The sequence below is a fragment of the Leucoraja erinacea genome, chromosome 20, assembly GCF_028641065.1.
Source record: "Leucoraja erinacea ecotype New England chromosome 20, Leri_hhj_1, whole genome shotgun sequence".
NCBI classification, from domain to species: domain Eukaryota; kingdom Metazoa; phylum Chordata; class Chondrichthyes; order Rajiformes; family Rajidae; genus Leucoraja; species Leucoraja erinaceus.
In genome coordinates, this window is record NC_073396.1 from 30,369,579 (window position 1) to 30,390,507 (window position 20,929).

Sequence of the window (20,929 nt, forward strand, 5' to 3'; positions counted from 1 at the left end):
GCTTCTCTAGCCTGTGATTTCTCAGTTGCTCAAGAGATGCCAGCAAAAATCGATCTCACTTTTCCCTTTTAATTACAATGATAAAAACAATCCTACATGTCCTTGAATTGTTAAGTTATACTATGTCGTTGCTGTTATACTACCCATGGCCAAGATGGTAACACTTTAGCCTCCAAGTCAGGTTCTAGCCCAAGATGATCCTTCAGTGGTTCTTCTGCAGTTGTACAGGGCCCTGGTGAGACCACATCTGGAGTATTGTATGCAGTTTTGGTCTCCTAATTTGAGGAAAACATCCTTGCTATTGAGGCAGTGCAGCGTAGGTTCACAAGTTTAATCCACAGTAACTAGTACAATTCTTAGCCTTACTGTCAATCTCACTAAATCAGATTAATTAGCCATTCACCTCGTTGATGTTTTTGAATGAATCAACCTGCATTTCCCGCATTGTAACCATGACGACAATGTGGAAGTATTCTATTATTTGCAAGATGTTTCATATTGTCATAAGGTCATGAAAGGAAAAAGCAGCTTTTTTCTCTCCAGTTCACAATTCATCATTCAAGTTCTATAAGAGCTGAGATCATCCGATGCAAACTCCATCAATGCCATTCTTTGCATCTTGTCCACATCCACAGCCAGCGTTCTCACTAACCTGAGTGAGTTGTTGCAGCTCATCCTCCAGCGATTTCTTGCTTTTCTCTGTTTCCTTCACAAGAGCCTACAATGACAAAGAAGAATTCAATGGGACACTGGTATTGGTCGATCTCTATCTTGATGTTAATTAACAAACTTTGACACTTTTGGATGAAACAATAAGTATCGTAGATGGATGGGAAAGGTTTGAAACCCTATTTGGAGACTAGGATCTTGGTCAAACGTTATCCCTCAATAAACATCCTTAAAGTAATTTTGTGGGTATCTTTACTGCTGCTGCTTATTGCTGTTTGCATTTATATTTTAAATTGTTTGCAACTTAACACCATCATACCTCCAAATGCTTTGTCAAACTGCGGGAACTGGGTTTCTGCTCCTCTCTATGTAACTGGATCCTCAACTTCTTCATCGGCAAACCTCAATCTGTATGGATTGGCAACAACAACTCCTCACCAACCATAAGTGCAAGAATGTCATTGTTCTGGTTCATATCTGGTACTCGTGTCAAATAAACACTTGAATCACTGGCAACACTGACTACTTTTGTCCATCTTCCATGCCATGAACTTAGCAGGCAATTAAACATTGACTACATTGGTGTGTCATACCCACCCCAGGCCAGGTAAGGTTGCTAGTGTTATAAGAACACTGGTGAAACAAATGGGTTTAACAAAATCCAACAGTTTCACGGTTACCAGTACTAAGGTTAGTTTTTATTTCAATTCCAGATATATTAGATTTTTTAAATTTGAATTTCCCAGCTGCCATGGTGGGTTTCGAACTCACATCTCTGGATCAATGGGGTCCAACTTGGGTTGTAATTCCAAAAGCTTAACCACTAGGTCACTATATCTAATGCATAGTTCACAACTGAAGATAGACACAAAAAGCTGGAGTAAATCAGCGGGTTTTTATTTCAATTCCAGATATATTAGATTTTTTAAATTTGAATTTCCCAGCTGCCATGTGTTTGATCCCAATAGCTGAATCATAAAAATAAAATAAATCAGACAGCATCTATGGAGAAAAGGAAGTTTCGGGTCGAGATTCTTCTTAATTTTTCCTTCCAACACATACATAGTTCACTACTCCTCTGTGTTGCAATGATATCCATACTTCTGGGTTACCTTGAGTTGCAAATGGGTACTTTATAATTGTCGATTTTGCTGAGTGGTTCTCACAATGTATAATGTTTAAAATGAACAAATAGTAAAGTTAATATTTTTCTGTAATTATTCTCATTTCTCCTGAAGCCATGTGTTTGATCCCAATAGCTGAATCATAAAAATAAAATAAAACCATATTATTAATATAAACAAAGAATGTTGAGTTAAACATGGAATTGTAAATGGCCTGAAGCATTGCTTCCTCAAGGACATTCTTCAGCTCTAGTTAGGGGCCAGCTCCAGGTCATCTGCGTCATCCCCCTGAACTGTCCTGGAGCCTCCCCTCTCTCCAGAGATGATGCCTGACCCAGAGTTACTTCAGCACTTTGTGTCTATCCACGGAGCCCTTGGACCAATACATCTCTGTGCTTCACCAGTGTCCAGTGGGAAAAATCAGCAGAGGACAGAAGAGTGTGTAAAATGTGCTCATCTTTTTATTTGACAAATTCAATTAAAAAATAATTTAAAACTTTTTTCTGTTTAAAAAAAATATGTTTACTTTTCAATAAAGCCTGCGGAACTTTGAATGTTTAAAGATACAATTATGGAAACAGGCCCTTTGGTCCACTGAGTCCACACTGGCCATCGATCGCCCGTTCACACTAGTTCTGTTATCCCATTTTCTCATGCACTCCCTCCACATTAGGGTCAATTTACCAGAGGATAATTAACCTACTGATCCGCACTCCAGTAACATACCAGGCGCTGTCGTTGACCAGAAGCTAAAATAAATAAGATGCAGCTTCAACGGGAAGGTTCATAACCACCCAGGCAAAACAGTCTTAAACTTTCATTCACAAGTTATAGGAGTAGGAGTAGACCGTTCGGCCCATCGGATCTACTCCACCATTCAATCATGGCTGATCTCTGCCTCCTAATACCATTTTCTTGCATTTGCCCCATAAGCCTTGATACCCGTTCAAATCAAGAACTTGTCTATCCCTGCCTACAAAATATCCACTGAGTTTGCCTCCACAGCCCTCTGTGGCAATGAGTTCCACTGATTAACCACACTCTGACTAAAGAAGTTCCTCTTCACTTCCATTTAATTCTGAGGCTATGACCTCTGGTCCTGGATCCTCTCACCATTGGAAGCATCCTTCCTTGCAGTGGAAACATCCATATATTCCTTCCACACCTGCACAGAACAGCTGCAAGGTGCACTATCCATCTTATATACTCTGACCACTTGATGCGACCTCAACAACACCTTCATATCCAAGACCATGTCAAGGATGGTAGGTGAATGGATGGGGCACAAACTGCAGGTTCCCGCCAACCTCACATACCAATGCTGTACAATATGTCCAAAAAATGGACTTCCCACACTGAGAAATATTTCAAAACTATCAAAAATGAATCCTACTACTGAAAAGTACGTTAGCATTATTTTAAGAGAAACACAAATGAAAATACTAATGTGCATTTTAAAAAAAAAACAAGTTAATGGCTGCCGCAGTGGTGCAGCGGTCAGAGCTGCTGCCTCACAATGCCAGAGATCCGGATCCGATCCTGACCTCAGTTGCTGTCTGTGCAGAGTTTGCACGTTTTCCCTGTGACCACATTGGGTTTTCTCCGGGCGATTATTCCTCCTGTTTTCTCCCATCCGAAAGACGTGCAGGCTTGTAGGTTAATTGGCTTCTGTAAATTGCCCCTAGTGTGTAGGGTGTGGATGAGATAATATAGAACTAGTGTAAATGAGTGATCACTGGTCGGCATGAACTCGGTTGGCCAAAGGGCCTGTTTCCATGCTGTATATCTAAACTGAACTTAATATATTTTATTAACTCAATGGATTCAAAAAAGGCAAATGATTGAAAATGTCTCTGTCCTCCACCAGCACTGTTCGTTTCTATGGCGATGAAGTTGCTCATCCGACATAGGTTCAGCACCCAAATTTCTTAGCATGACTGCAGGACTTTGTTAGTGTGAGACTAGAGTCCCTGAGGGCTCTAACCTCAGAGTGCAGTTACAGTAACTGCAGCAAGGACCTCTCAGAAGGTTTGGGACTTCATCCATGAGATTGGATCTCAGAAGGGATCTGAATTATCAATCTTGTCTTCCCAAGAAGAGATCTTTTACTTGGGCAGCTTACAACCCAATGATATGAATATTGATTTCTCTAACATCAAGTAGCCTTTGCTTCCCCTCTCTCCCTCCCCGTCTCTCTCCTACCTGAGTTCTCTGACTAGTTTCACTGTCCTGATTACTTTTACTGATTGAATGATGCCTTGTCACCTTACCCTCCGCTAACAATTCTACATTTCCTTATCATCGCCTGCTTTGATCTGTCATTTTCACACCTTACCATGGGGCTCATGTTGTCGACCTCCCCGTGAGCCCCCGTCAACTGACCTCAGTCGGGCGAACGACAACAAACAGAGGCAGTGGCAGAGATAATGCAACCTCGGTCGCCACAGCTTGCAGCCGCGCGGCTCGGCGCCAACCCGGAGCCTGCGCCCTTTTTAGGGCGGATGTCGAACCGGATGGCATCACCCTGCAGCAGCTGAATGCGGAAGGCCTAACTGGCTACAGCGCCTGGAGGCGTTACATAACTTCTGCTGCCTCAAACGCAAGAAGAAGAAGAAGACATCTTACCATTGCATATCTCTAGACACCCTCTCCCCTGACTCTCAGTCTGAAGAAGGGTCTCGACCTCAAACATCACCCATTCCTTCTCTTCAGAGATGCTGCCAGCCCCGCTGAGTTACACCAACATTTTGTGTCTATCTTAAGAGATTGACACCACTCCGTTATACTGTACAGTTGGAAATATAATCACTGTTCCTTCATCTTTGTTGGTTCAAAACCCATTGGCACTGTACCGTGAGTACATTCACCACAGGACAGTAGCAGTTTGAGTTGGCAGCTCACCAATATCTTTGTAAGGACTCGAAAATTTGGCAATAATTGCTGGTCTTGCCAGTAACTCCCACGCTTTGTGACAAAATTGTTCCACCACGGGATATTAATGTCATTGCACCGCATCCTCTGCATAGAGAAACCTCACCTTTAGTTTTTTCACTTCCTGACGTAACTCGGTTACTTCTGTGTGTAGATGCTCCACATTTTCTGACTCACGGGAGGTGACAGAGCTAAAAATCTACAATGCACAGGGTGAGAGGAAAATAGCCCAGTTTAGATTTTGATATGAAAACACGCGGTTAAATCTGAGAGGATGAACTCAATAGCGGATGTACTCTTTCCTTCGCTTCATAGATGCTGCTGCACCCGCTGAGTTTCTCCAGCACTTTTGTCTAGCGAGGATGTACTCAATCTTGAAGGGGTTGCTGCAGTATTTTGAATGATTCTAGACTAAAATCTAAAACAACACTTGAATTTCTTATTTAATTTTACAATAGTTCATAGGAATGATCATCTAACTTGAGCTGAATGCTCAGAGAAGGCAAGGACCTCAAGGAGCATTTTAAGGAGGAAGGAGAGGCTGAGGCAGGAACGAGTTCCAGAGTCGGTGGGTGTTCAGGCAAAGGCAGTATTTTCTTACCGGAGATTGGAACGCTGTTGTATCCAAAATGTTTGCAACTTCATGCGGATAAAACATCAGGGGACTCTGACTGAGGCCAACTTCCTCCAGCTCCAATGATAGTTTATTCCTTGTTGCCTGCTCAAAATCTGCAGAGTTCACACAGGGTTATTATGGACCAAGAGAAATAGCAATCATCAGCACAATCCAAATTCCCACAGCAAGTTAAATGATCTTTCCTGCCTTTCCTTCCTGCCAAAAAGTTATCGAGTTATACAGCGTGGAAACAGACCCTTTGGCCCAACTTGCCCACATCGACCAACATGTCCCATCTACACTAGTTCCATTTGCCTGCATTTGGCCCATATCCCTCTCAACCTGTACAATCCATGCACCTGTCTAATTGCTTCTTGAATGTTACGATAGTCCCAGCCTCAAATACTTCCTCGGCAGCTCTTTCCATGCACTCACCACCCCTTTTTGTGGAAAACGTTCCCCCTCAGATTCCTATAAAATCTTTCACCCTTCATCTTAAACCTATGTGGTCTGTTTCTTGACTCCACCACTCTGGGCAAGAGACTCTGTGTGTCCACCACTTCATACCCAGAGGAGGAGAGATGGAGTAAGATCTCATCGACTCTTTTATTTTTATGGTCCAACTTTCTGGGGCATAACTCAATACAGCAATGAAACATATGGAGTTCAGTATAGAAACATGTACTGTGGTTCTCTGAACTCATCGTGCTAATCTTTCACTAATCTCATTGTATTCATCCTACATTTGCCTCAGCTCCTCCCAAATTTTACCACTCACCTATACAGTGGGGAAATCACAATCAGCCCAGTGTGATATTTATGTAAGAGCTAGAATGCAAGACCAAGGGCAGGGCGATTGGGCGAGAGTGAGAATCTTGTCTTATTGAGGTGTATAAAATCACGAGAGGAATAGATCAGGTAGATGCAAAGAGTCTCTTGCCCAGAATAGGTGAATTGTGGACCAGAGGACATTGGTTTAAGGTGAAGGGGAAAAGATTTAATAGGAATCTTTAATAGGGGTAACTTTTTCACACAAAGGGTGGTGGGTGTATAGAACAAGCTGCCAGAGGAGGTAGTTGAGGCAGGGTAGAAACAGATACATGAATAGGACAGGTTTGGAGGGATATGGACCAAATGCGGGCAGGTGGGACTAGTGTAGCTGGGACATGTTGGCCGGTGTGGGCAAGTTGGGCAGATGGGTCTGTTTCCACACTGTATCACTCTTATGACTCTATGAAAATGAATGTGTGTGTGAGAAAGTGAGTGTGTATGCTGCATGGCCATGAGAGTGAATGTGTGAGGTGTGTGCTGTGTGAATGTATGAGCAGTTGTGTGTGTGGGTGTTTAATGGAGCCTGTGTGAATACCTGTGAACGTCGACTAATTTTCTACTTTATTCTACTTTAGTGCATGGTTTCAGCCCAGGGAGAAGGCCCCTCCCTGTGAGTGATATGTGGGAGGCTCCCACTCCCCTCGTAACGAATCACCACTATGGCAGCTGATTAATTTAAACTGCAGTATTTAAATAAATCTGGATTTAAAATATAGCTTTCAGTTTTGATACCTATTACATTTTGGATTGTGATCTGTTTCACTAAAGTCCTTAGGGGAAGAAATCCTGCTAATCTCAACCATTGTGATCTATCTGTGACTCCATGCCCACCAATGTAATTCAGTCTTAACTGCTTGAAAGAGACAGCATAGAACCAGCTCTTTGTCTCACCGAGTCCATGGCAACCATCGATCACCCATTCACACTAGTTCTATGTAATCCCATATTCGCCTCGACTCCTCACACACTTGGGGCATTTCACACGGGCCAATTAACCTACAAACCTGCAGGTCTTTGGCATGCGGGAGGCAACTGGAGAACCCGAAGGAAACCCATGTGGTACCGGGATAACATGCAAACTCCACACTGACAGCACCCGGGGTCAGGATTAAACCCGGATTTCTGCTGCTGTGAGGCAGTGGCTCTACCAGCTGCACTACTGTGCTGCCTAAACTGCTCCATGGTTTCAGCATTCAAACCATTTACAGTGCTCTGAGTGACATTTGTTTACACCTCACCTTCACGGCTGATCATTTATGCCACGACTGTCTGAGGGAGCAATCTCTCACAGTTTCTAGTGCTGGAGGGGAGGTGACGGGCTGCATATTTGTACCACAATGTCTACCATGTTGGGTGGTGAGAACAATGAGTGCTATTAATGAACCCACATTGATAATAATCATAGCAAGTTCTAGCTAGAGGAAACCATTTCTGCAGAATAGATTTCTGCAGGAATAAAGCATGGTGAGCTGATCGTTAAGATACTATTTTATTTGAAAAGCCACCTTTACCTCCAAAGGCGACAGTTCCCTGAGAGTCATTTCTGAGACTCTGCCTCAGTGCCTTTCTTTGGTCTTCCGTCACATGTAGTCTGAGGTACTTCAGTGCCTGCAACAGAGAGGATGGTGTAACAGCCCTGGCTACAGTGAGAGTGTGGTCTGACTATAACCTGTGTTAGAGCATAAACAGGGTGTAATGTGAGGCACCATCTCATTGTTTACATCGTCACTGTTTGGCATTTCCATTCCATCATCCCATTATAGACACAAAACGCTGGAGTAACTCAGCGGGACAGGCAGCATCTCTGGAGAGAAGGAATGGGCGATGTTTCGGGTTGAGACCCTTCTTCAGACATCATCCCATCAGCCAGCCCCATTAGACATGACTGAACTCAGACTTAATCCTGTCCTCACCAGAGACAATGTTAAAACACACCACACCACACCACAGCACACCACACCCCACCACACGATCTACAGTAGTCAGGGAGAGTTTCAAGCCTCACCAGTAACTAGCTTTTCCACATTTCATCAAACCAGAGGATATTAAATGTACTGTAAGCTGTAAACTAATATAATTTACTAATCAACACTTCCGGGTTGTAATTTGCTAAAAAAATGTCCAATATTGAGAAATAACTTGGCAGTATTAACAGATACTGAGAATTTGACTATGTCTCAGTAAACTAGCCGGTTTTAATATTTGGAAGTCTCCCTATCTTAAAATGCTGGTTAAAACTTAAGACTATCCTCTCACTGTCAGCATTATGCTTTCTTCTAAAGAGAGACACAAAAAGCTGGAATAACTCTACGGGCCAGGCAGCATCTCTGAAGAAAAGGAATAGGTGACTCTTCAACAGACCCAAAACATCACCTATTTCTTTTCTCCAGAGATGCTGCCTGACCCGCTGAGGTACTCCAGCTTTTTGTGTCTATCTTTCGTTTAAACCAGCATCTGCAGTTCCTTCCTACTCATGTTTTCTTCGAGTCTACTCCAATGAAGGCAAATATTTATGAACTAATATACTGTTTGTATAGAAATCAGATTACTCAACATCACAACTTTTGTGCACCTTACTATCCAAATTCAATGAAAGATGAAGTGCACTCTAACTGAAGATCTGAGATCTTGTATATTTGTTGCGCAAAGGAGCCTGGATACTAATATTGCGATCCAGTGGTGTGCATCGCATGCCTCGATGCTACATCGACAAAGGTCAATTGGTGCTACCAACCTCAGGCACCTGATGCAGAACAAATCTTTCATAAAGCTTGCTTGATTCATCATTATCTGAAGGGGACCTACACCTACATAGGCACAACTAATTAACTCCCCATTACGCCCATAAGAATTTGGGGCAGAATTAGCCCATTCAGCCCATCGTGTCTGCTTCTCCACATGATCATGGCTGATCTATTTTTCCTTCTCAACCCCGTTCACCTGCCTTCTCCCATCACCATTGAGGCCCTTACTAATCAAGAACCTATCAACCTCCGCTTTAAAAATACCCAATGACTTGGTCTCCACTGCCATCTGTGGCAGTGAATCCCACAGATTCACCACCCTCTGGCTAAAGAAATTCCCCCCCCCAACTCCATTCTAAAGATACATCCTTATATTCTGAGGCTGTTCCAGACTCTCCCACTAATGGAAATATCCTCTCCACATCCACTATATCTCGGCGTTTACATTAGCAATGTTACAAAATTTTGAGATTTTAAAAATCAAGTCTGCAATTTATCCCATCAGATAAAGCATAACAATAAGTTTAATTTGACACCAAATTCACTTTCATATCTCAAGTATTAAAAAAGTTATGGCCATTTTCATACTCGGAAATTAGCATCTTGTTCCCTATTGATTTTCAATGGACATTACAAAAAAGCTGTGATCTTGGATAATCAAAGGCACATTTCTTAAGGAAAGATTAACATTTTTAAATAGCCTAAGTGTCCAAAGATTATTCACAAATAATTCACAATATAACATGATTTTTATATCTAATTTACATTAATTTATAGGCCAAATGGAAGGAATTTAGTGTTCAATTGCTATAAATAAATGCCCATTTAAATCGGCTTTCTAGTGGGTTCATGTGAACGCGCTGGTTTAGAATGTTGACAGCGCGCTGGATTAGTGCCCTCAAATGCCGAGAAAAATACTGCGGGATATAAAAAGCCCAAAATGAACTACTCGCTATAGATAACTTGATATACAGGGTTATATATATGCCCCATTTAATGTAAAAATAAGGTACATACCTTTAATTGTTTGCTTTATAAAACCCTGGGGCTGCGAGATGTTGTGGAATCAGAGAGTAATTTTAAACTATTATAACTATATTATCGAGGCCTATAAAACTAATAATACCTTTTGCGACCGGGTCTTGCAGCGATTTTTCGTTAATGATTTACTAGGCTGAACATCTGCGATTAGTACAGCCTAGTAAAAATCGCGTTTTAAACCCGCCCCCTCCAAACAGCGCCAAAATCGCGGACCTGGCTGTGGGCAGATTCCCAATGGCGATTCAGGTAGGTTTTGTAACATACCTATTTACATTATTCGGTTACTACTAACTCAGTTATCCTTCCAGGGTGTGTGTCTGAGCTTACAGGTCATACAGGCTAAGACAATGCAAGTGAATGCTGACGACTGGTACATTCCATGGTGTGGGAATGCACACAGGCTTGGGATGCACAATGCCGTCATCACTAAGGTTCTTTGGGGAAGGGCTACAGTGCAGGGTCCCACCACTGCTGAACATTGAAGGGCTGGACCTCTCCAATGCTCCGTGGGGTGCAGTGTTTAAGAGGAAGCATGAGTAGCGTTGGTGCATTGCAAGGAAATGCATTGAACTGAAGTTACAATAAGTGCGGAGAAAGATGCATATCGATTATATTGGCTGTATATATTATGAGTAAAGTATATTTTGAAATATAAAATATCCTTCCGGCAATTAACCATGCCCCACTGGGAGGGATACTGCCCCATCCTGTCACCTGCACTTGTTTGTAACACTAACCCAGCAAATCCTGCCCCCACCAAACTGCTGATCTGACCCAACACCTCAGAAAGTCACCACGACTATCAACCCGAATCACCCGGCCATCGGTCACACACCCTGATTTCACATCCTACCATTTCAGACTTGACCCTGCCCTCAAGCCTTTGTACCCCATGTTACCTCTAACATGATCAAAGTCTTGGACTGAACTGGATGCCTTTCAGAAGTGCTCTACTGGTGGCGTTCATGAAGGAATGGTCTTCAGCGGGCAGGGCCTGTCAATAGCCCTGGTATTCCACTGAACTGTAGGTCCGGACCTACATGATAAAGCTATTGTGATTGACTTTTACAGTTGCACACCTAGTCCCAGGTATGTGCTTTATCGTCTGATTTTACCACGTGGAGGTATTTAGGGAACATGAAAGATTTTCCACATCGGCAAATGGGTTTGCTCACTCCAATTCAAAGGGTTCAAAAGGTCATAAACGATAGGAGCAGAATTAGGCCATTTGGCCCATCAAGCCTACTCCACCATTCAATCATGGCTGATCTATCTTTCCCTCTAAACCCCATTCTCCTGCCTTCTCCCCATAACCCCTGACACCTGCACTAATCAAAGTGGGGACAGTGGCAGGAGAAGGAAGAAAAGTAAGAGAAAAGAGAAATGAGAGAGACACACACACACACACACACACACACACACACACACACACACACACACACACACACACACACACACACACACACACACACACACACACACACACACACACACACACACACACACACACACACACACACACACACACCAACAGGAGATTGTTTGTAATTCCGTGAGCATTGCCACTTTCATTTCACTGCACATCTCTTTTGTGTATGTGACAAATAAACTTGACTTGACTTGAGATGCTTACCAACTCAAGCTTATCCATTTTTAAACGAACATGAGGGTCCAGGCAGACTTTCAGTTTGCTGCTGGGCACTTCCTTTGGAATGAACATTTTGGCAGCTGCAAGTAAAGGTATAAAAAGGATTACACATACTAATTTGTTAATTTGGTAAAATCAAAGATGGCGTAGTGGTAGAGCGACTACCTTACAACGCCAGAGTCCTGGGTTCGATCCAGACTAAAGGTGCTGTCTGTACGGAGTTTGCACGCTCTCCCCATGACCTGCGTGGGTTTTCTCCGAGATCTTTTATTTCCTCCCACACTCCATAGACGTACGGGTTTGTAGGTTAATTGACTTGGTATAAATGTAAATTGTCCCCAGTGTGTGTAGGATAGCGTCAGTGTATGGGGATTACAAGTTGGTGTGGACTCGGTGGGCTGAAGGGCCTGTTTCCACACTGTATCTCCAAACTAAACTAACACTAAATGCATTGTCCATGACAATATTAAATGCTCTAAACTCTCAATCACTCCTGTTATTCAATTCAGTTTGTGTTGGAGATGTGAAACGAGAGGAACTTAGCTCAGTTTCAGTTTAGTTTATTGTCACGAGTACATACCAAGGTACAGTGAAAAGCTTTTTGTTGCGTGCTAACCAGTCAGCAGAAAGACAATACATGATTACAATCAATCCATTTACAGTGTATACCGTAGATATATGATAAGGGAATAACGTTTATTGCAAGGTCAAGCCAGAAAAGTCCAGTCTCACACTTATTTCACCAGTTTTTGGTCAGTTTCTCCACATGAGACGTCATTCATGACATTGGGGGCACAGATAAACTGGACCTCAGTACTAAGGAGCAGGACATCTTCATCCATAAATACAAGCTGCCACATGGGAATTGGTCATTGATTTCTTCATCTTCTGACGTTCACCCCTCTCCCTCTTAGACTGGCCCTCAAGATCAAGGATGCTTGGTGTCTACTCTGATGTTGCGATTCTGACGTGCTAACTAAGGCCAGGGTGGGAACTGCAGTCTCATCCTCAGCTGGGGCAAAAGGTGGCAGAGAGGATGGATGGATGGATGGTTAGGTCATCAGGTGGCGCGCTCTTTCTGCCACCTACAAAGGGCTTCTGTGTGCTCCCGATCCACACCCTTAACATTGCCAGCACCACCCAGAAAAACCCTCTGCTCGAAGCCGTCGTGGACCAGAAGTCTAAGCACAAACAATGGAGACAAGTGGGGAGAGAGGTTGGGAGTATGGACCATAGTTATAGGATTGGCCATGATTATATTGAACGGTGGAGCGGACTTGAAGGGCCTGTGGGATTCTGCTCTAAGTTTAGTGTGCTACTATATTTCAAATATATAGATACAGCCGAGATTTGAAAAAAAAAACCAACTAAGTATTAGCAAATGTTGTCATTATTTACCCACATGTTGGGGAAAGGAACTAATTGATGCAGAAAGAAAAAGAAGTGGATTTAAATTCAGTAAACAAAACCTGGAATGGAATCACATACTTTGAGCCAAATTTGCAGTAATTTACACACACATTTGATCGACGTAAATTAATGTTAAAAGGATCTGTGCCTAGTTCTTTTTAGCTGCCTAAATGCCTTGTTGTTGCTGGATGAATAGTGCTGGATCAACTCCAATACCCATTGCATTGACAGGCCAAACATATGGACAAGTGTGGAACTGGCTAATCACAAAACAGAACTGGAATGGCTGACCACGTAATCCATTCATATAGAAAACGCAAGACACTCTTAAACAATCATCATTTATATGATGCATAAAGGGTTATATTTCCAAGTCATCAGATTTTATATAAAAAGGGACAGCACAGTGATGCTATTGGTAGAGTTGCTGTCAAATAGCATCAGAAACCCGGGTTGGATCCCAACCTCAGTTGCTGTCTGTGTGGAGTTTGCATATTCTCCTTGTGAGCGCCTGGGTTTTCTCAGGGCGCTCTGGTTTCCTCCCAAGAAGTGGGTCGTAGGATAATTAGTCTCTGTAAATTGCCCCGAGGTTGTAGGTAGTTAATGAGAAAGTGGGATAACATAGAACTAGTGAGAACGGGTGATGCATGATCGGCAAGGACTCGGTGGGCCTAAAGCCCCTGTCCCACTTAGGAAACCAGAACGGAAACCTCTGGTGACCTAGCGCCCCACCCAAGGTTTCCGTGAGACGCCAGAGGTTTTGGCCACTCGCCTGGAAAGCCTCGACCAAAGCGTGAGCTGCATCTACTGACCAAAGAGTAGGGGCCAGGGACAGCGGAGGAGTGCTGTCTGCGCAATGAAGAGGAAGATAAATGGCTGCCACAGAGCATGGTAAGTCCTTTAGAGAGCGCAGGAGGGAGGGAGAGAAGGACAGAGAAGGGGAGACACACACACACACACACACACACACACACACACACATCGAGATGGGGAAGAGAAGGGAAGAGAAGGGGAGAGAGAAGGGGAGGGAAGGGGAGAGAGAAGGGAGAGAGAAGGGGAGAGAAGGGAGAGAGAAGGGGGGAGAAGGGGAGAGAAGTGTGGGGGGGGAAGGGGGGGAGCAGGAGTGGAGACAGTTTTAAGAAGTTTAATAAAGTTAGCGGCCATTTTACCTTCCGGCGGATCTCCTAGGTCCTGAAAACCAAAGATCCTATAGGATCTTTGCTGAAAACCCCAATGAGCCAATCAAAATGGCCGGACAGAGAAGGAGATTGCCTTGGACTGCCTGTAAGTAAATAGCAACCCCACTCCACTGGCTTCGACCAAACGGCAACCTATTTTTAGTCGCGGCAGGTTTTGGTTTTGTTGAAATAACCGCAGGAACATAGAAGAAGCCTCGACTACGCGGAAACCACTTTCGACCATTAGGGAGAGTGACCAAAACCTCCTGGAACCTCAAGGAAACCTTGGGTGGGGCGCAAGGTCACCGGAGGTTTCCGTTCAGGTTTCCTAAGTGGGACAGGGGCATAAGTGTTTGTTTCCACACTGTATTCACTTAGTTTAGATTAGTTTAGAGATACAGGTCAGAAACAGGCCCTTCGGCCCACCGAGTCCACACCAACCAGCGATCCCCGCACATTAACACTACCCTACACACACTAGGGACAATTTTACATTTATAACCAAGCCAATTAACCTACAAACCTGTACATCTTTGTAGTGTGGGAGGAAAACGAATATCTCGGAGAAAAGATCTTCTATCTCCGTACAGACAAACACTCGTAGTCAGGATCGAACCCGAGTCTCCTGCACTGTAAGGCAGTAGCTCTACCGTTTTGCCACTATTAAAGGTTAGATTTCTTTCATTTTTCCCGCTGAGGCTAGTTGGATTTAGACACGGGTGCCTTATGGCAAGTAGTAGGGTGGGGAAAGAGAGAATGAACTGGAGATGCTGCCCATTCTTTCAACAACACGGCTAAAACCATATAAAATGAAAGCATTCTGGAGATTTCTCCTTTAAACTCCTCTGTTGTGGATAGATACCTGAGGCAGTGAGCTCTGGCGGGCAAATGTCTGGTGACTGCGAAGGCACGAGACAGTGTTCTTCAAGTTGCAACTGCAGAAATAAATATAAATGATGATTAGCACAACTGTTTCATAATACTACGTGCAGGAATTTACTGCAGTGAGTTAAGGAACAAGGGCCCCAAAAAATAATCCTAAACAAGAACTATGCACCTTATTTAAATAATATGAAATCATATTTAATGATGGCTGAATCATATTAAACTGGAAGTTGAGGAACTGGAATGTCAAGTGGCATCATCTGCTAATTACAACTGTTAACAAAGAATGAAACTTGGATTTGCATGTGGAGTAGAATAGACAGACTGGCATTGACTGGCATATTTCATTTCCTTTTTCCTTCTCCTTTTCTTGGGCGTCAGTACATTGCGTGATGTACATTACAGTCCTCAACTTTAGCTTAATTTAGTTTAGTTTAGAGATTCAGCGCCGAAACAGGCCCCTCGTCCCACCGAGTCTGCTCCAACCAGCAATCCCCGCAACTCTAACACAAACAAGGGACAATTTTTTTGTACAATTTTACCAAGCCAATTAACCTACAAACCTTTGCAATGGGGGAGGAAACCGAAGATCTTGGAGAAAACCCATGTGGTCACGAGGTGGAGGGGAGAACATACAAACCCCTTGCAGACAGCACCCGTGGCCAGGATCAAAGCCGGGTCTCTGGCGCTCGAAGGCAGCAACTCCACTGTTATGTCACTGTGGTTTTCACTTTGGTTATTATCCGAGTGGCCATCTTATGAGCCCATCAATAAATACCCACCAGTCTTCCTTCAATGGAAGCTAAAGGGCCTGTCCCACTTGGGCGTGATTTATGCGACATCCTAAAAATTGGTTGGCGCGTCGTGACGTGCGCATGGCGCGCGGTGAGGCGTGGTGGCGTATGCAGTGACACGCAGTAGCGCGTGGCCCCCCCAGGATTTTGGGATGCTGAAAATCCTCGCGCACCACCTGCGTGAACGCGCAAATGACGCCCAAGTGGGACAGGCCCTTTGGTCCTTCTCACAAGCAGAGTAGGTAAGAGACACAGCAAGACTCTAGAGCCACTCCTTAAGACCAACAGCAGAGGTCACATAAGGTCACTCAGACAAGACCAACAGAGGAGTTGATCCCCAATTGAAGGGGTTCGGGACAGCAGAGAATTGTGTTTGCATTTTATAACAAGCTATTTTCAATTAGATATTCCAGAACCATTGAAGTAAATAATATTTGTAAGATTTAATGTAACATTTGTTTGTTGCCATGGCTACAAAATAGAAATAGGGGCTAATTTATGTGGCCATTGCGACCTGCTTTGTTTAAAATCCTTTTAATTCTAATAATCATTACTTTGTCACTGGCATTCTATTGTACCTTCCTCTACCGATCTTTCATTCCATCTATTTGTCTGCCAGATGTGGAGGTTGCTGGTAATTCTGGCAACAGTGCTTGGTCCTAGAACTACGGAGGCAGTTGTGAATCAACTACCTTGCAGTCAGCTTCACGACACTCCAGCTAAGGATGGAAGACTTGCTTCCTTCAGTGAACATTATGGGTTTTTTTAGTGATGATCCACTAGTTTCATGACTATTGTTACTGAGAGCTGCTTTATTATGAAACTCTGGCCCTTCGCTCGCCGATTATATTCACTGTCATTTCTTTACGGCTTGGGTGGTGCAGCGGTAGGGTTGCTGCCTTACAGCACCAGAGACCCAGGATCGATCCTGACCACGGATGCTGCCTGTACGGAGTTTGCACGTTCTCCATGTGACCGCATGGGTTTTCTCCGGGTGCTCCGGTTTCCACCCACATTCCAAAGGCGTGTAGGTTTGCAGGTTAATTGGCCTCTGTAAACTCTAAAGTGTATGGGATGTGAAAAATGGGCCTAACATTGAGTTGGTGTTGGTCAACGTGAGACTCGATGGGCTGAAGGCCCCGTTTCCATGCTGGATCTCTAACCTGTAAACTCAACCAGCTTCATTCCTGTCCTTTGGAAGTTCCAAAACACTTTACAATTGTAAACACAAACTTAGCGCATCAACACATGCTTCACCTTACAGGCTAGTCCCAGTTGTAATGCAGTCAATTACGCACAGCAAGCTCCCATACAGTGCAATGAGATGACAATCTGGTTTAGGACTTAAGTGAGTGGTAAATATTGCCCGTATTGATAGATTACTCATTTAGTATTTTTGAAATACTAATGCTCAGTTTTCTACATTGACCTGACCGAACAAATGAGAAGTGTGCAGGAAGGAACTGAAGACGCTGGCTTACACCAAGGATAGAGTAACTCAGCGGGTCAGGCAGCATCTCTGGAGAAAAGGAACTGGGCCGAGACCCTTCTTCAGGGAAGGGGGGAAATGAGTGACGTGAAAAGGTACATAGAACACCTATGCAAACAGACAAATCAAAGCCAGCAACGATGATCAAGGAAAGGTGGAGCCCACAATGGTCCATTGTTGGCTGTGGAGAAGATGATAACGAGTGATACAACTCGGCAGGTCTTTGTTCAGTGTCACGTCTGAAAGCCAGCACCACAGGCAGTGAAGCGCTGCTCAGGTTTTGTGCTCGAGTCTACAGAGTGAAACTCATGACCCGGCAGCAAGGGGGGTTACCACTGAGTCACAGTTCATGCTGCAAAATTGATAGATGTCTGAACAAAGAGGAAGTAGGGGCTAAAATGGAATCAAAACTGCAGCTGACGGAGAGGCCTTGTCTGACATCCTGTAATTGCCATGTGATCAAATTCGGGCAATATTGTTTACACTAACCTTGGGGCTTCTCACATGAACCTTCAGTCTACAAGAACTGAAGCCATTTCCCGTGTTCTTCTGTGCTGAATCATTTGTATTGTTCAAGGAGGACTGACGATGTAAAAGTCCCTTGCCTGGTAGAAAGGCGATTGTTACGGTCCCTTCATTCCTTTAAACAGATTATCGAAATACACAATTATAAACTAATTGCATGTTGAACATTGGTTTGTTATGTGACGAGTCCCAAAACCAGTTTGTTTTCACACCCACGCATTCATTCAGTTTAACAAATCACAAACTTATTCAATGGGTTCACGCTTTTCCAGGCCAGTTTTCTACTTTAAGAATATTGCAAGGCCCCACAAGTTGCTGGAAATGACTCAATAAAAAGTAGCCAGTTATTTGAGAGTGGCTTATTGTGCCCACTCCCTTCTATGCAACAGGACTCTGAAGGCATTCTGCCCTGCGGGTGGAGAACAATCTATAACGTGCTGAGACTTCAACTTAATGCACCGGCTTTCTAGCTAAAAGCAAGTAGATTTCACAAACAAGTGTTAAATTGGTAGCTTGAAAAGGGAAACGCCTCAAGTACCGTGGAAATACAACTCCATGAGAAAAACTGCAGTAAATGGATTTCAGGGTAAAGGTGAGGTCATCTACTTTGGAACTAACATGGAAGGAACCAAAGTGCTTCCTAAATTGGTATCAGCTAGACACAAGGGAGAGCTGATACAATTTAGGGTTGTGCGAATAATAAGTTCTTCAAGAGTCATGGACAGGCCCAGAGAATAGTCCAAAAGGCTAATGGAGTGCTGGCTTTTGTACAGAGGAGTGATAATAGAAATAAGCAGAAGTCATGCCCTCGTAAATGAAATCATGGTTAGACCACATCTGATTTGACTACATTGATACGTGGACTGTTCTGAGAGGAAAATTATAATGAGAGGATCTAAAAACTGGGGTTGTAGTTCCTGGAATTTGAAAGCTAACAGAATCATTTGAATGAAGCTTCATGATATCAGTGGTAGTCTTGGGCAGGTCGAGTTATTTCAATTGATGGGCAATCCTGGATTAGTTAATATGTCCCAAGAAGTTAAAGGCGCAGTGGGTAGTGCTGCTGCCTCACAGCATCAGAGACCCGGGTTCAATCCTGAACTCAGCTGCTATCTGGGTGGAGTTTGCACGTTCTCCATTTGACCTCACGGGTTTCCTCCGGGTGCTCCGGTTTCCTCCCACATTGCAAAGACGTGCGGATTTGTAGGTTAATTAGCCTTTTCAAATTGCCCCTAGTCTGCAGGCAGTGGATGAGAAAGTGGGATAACATAAAGCTGGAGTGAACGGGTATCGATGGTGGGCGCGCGCAGACTTGGTGGGCTGAAGGACGTGTTTCCATGCCATATCTCTAACTAAACTAAACTAAAAACCACTGCCCACAAGGAAATCTCTTAGAAATTACAACTGTCAATTACTAATTTTAAACCTTGATTGTCTTATCGAACAGAAAGAATAAAGAGACATTGGGCAAAGGTTGACAAATGGAATCAGATCACAGATAAGCCACACTGCCATTAAATGTCAAGAGAGGGTGAAGAAATGAAATGCCACAACCCTGGGCCTCCATTCCTTTCTTCCCAAGTTTAAACGGAAAATTGTATATTTTTCTCAGTTTACCAATTTTCATTTTGTAGTTATTCTGACATTGTCAATAACAAGTAGCTAGAATTACATAACTAATTCAGATCCAATGTGACCCAAAAATGCAGCCAATGAAACATTTGAGGTGTGTAGTTTCGGAAGCGCAGTCGTCAATGTGAACACAGTAAGTTCTATTAAAGATCACTGAAGTAAACATCGGAGGCTGAGGGGAGACTTGTATATAAAACCATGAGAGGCATAGATAGGGTAGACAATCAAGGTAGAAATGTCCAACACATAGTTATGTGAGAGGGGGAAAGTATTTTACACAGAGAGTGTTGGGGGCCTGCAACGCATTAGCCAGAGTGTTGGTGGAGCAGATGCGATATTGGTGTTTACAAGGCTTTTAGATAGGCTCATGTAAATGCAAGGAAGAGGGATATGGGTCACGCAAAGGCAGATGAGATCAGTTTAACTTGGCATCATGCCAGGACGTTTCCACGAGTTGGAGAGTCTAGGACTAGAGGTCATAGCCCTAGAATTAAAGGACGTTCTTTTAGGAAGAAGTTGAGGAGGAATTTCTTTAGTCAGAGGGTGGTGAATCTGTGGAATTCTAAGCCATCAGCGCATATATTTAAGGCAGAGGTACTGTAGATAGATTCATGATTAGAACTGGTGTCAGAGGTTATGGGGAGAAGGCGGGAGAATGGGGATAGGAGGGAGAGATAGATCAGCCTTGATTGAATGGCATAGTAGACTCGATGGGCTGAATGGTCTAATTTTACTCCTATTACTTATGGCCTTATGATCATGTTCGGTGCAAACATCGTGGGCTGAAGGGCCCGTTCCAGTGCTGTACTGTTCTATGTTCTATCTCAATCACTTCTGCTTGGTGGATAAATTTTGACTAGGAAACCTGGAGAATTGCCTTGCACCTCTTGAAAATATGTACCGTGGGAACGATCAACATCTAAACCGGATGAATAAATTACAGACGTCTAATTTCTCCGACAGTGTTACTTAGAAATGACAGTCAGTCTGTGTGGCTCTTCTCTGGAATCTGACCTGAACACATGTCTGGATGCTGAGATAAGAGTTTCGTGCCCTGACTGAGCACAGACTTTGTAAAAGAACCCACTTACGTCAACTTTATTTTCTTGAGAATACTCTTGGCTTCTTCATGCGTAACTCCGATCAGTGATTTTTTATTAATTGCAACTAACTGATCTCCTGGGCGAAGTTGGCCATCCTTGGGATAATTAACAAGAAAATCCATTAAAAAGAAAACCACACATATAGTTGGCAATAGTTTTATTACAGAAAGAAACAGAATTTTATTTTTATTTTAGCCAGAAGGATGAATCTACCATAACTTTCAGAAGTGTTGCAAACTTTCAACATGTTTCCTTTCTATGATTTATTCTGTCTTTTCAAGTCAACATTGTGAAAAAGATTATTTTTAA

At 43.4% G+C, this 20,929-nt stretch overlaps 1 protein-coding gene across 1 annotated transcript in view; it reads right to left on the minus strand.

The window, feature by feature from the left end:
• Positions 1-20,929, minus strand: part of si:dkeyp-72e1.9 (syntaxin-binding protein 4) — a 101,325-nt gene that overhangs the window by 14,883 nt on the left and 65,513 nt on the right. Inside the window, exons 10-17 of the mRNA XM_055651915.1 lie at positions 20,609-20,715; positions 17,850-18,000; positions 15,055-15,127; positions 11,590-11,684; positions 7,683-7,779; positions 5,326-5,453; positions 4,831-4,923; positions 653-718 (exon numbers count right to left, since the gene is read on the minus strand). Of these exons, the coding sequence (XP_055507890.1) occupies positions 653-718; positions 4,831-4,923; positions 5,326-5,453; positions 7,683-7,779; positions 11,590-11,684; positions 15,055-15,127; positions 17,850-18,000; positions 20,609-20,715 (810 nt within the window). The remainder of the gene's footprint in view (positions 1-652; positions 719-4,830; positions 4,924-5,325; positions 5,454-7,682; positions 7,780-11,589; positions 11,685-15,054; positions 15,128-17,849; positions 18,001-20,608; positions 20,716-20,929) is intronic.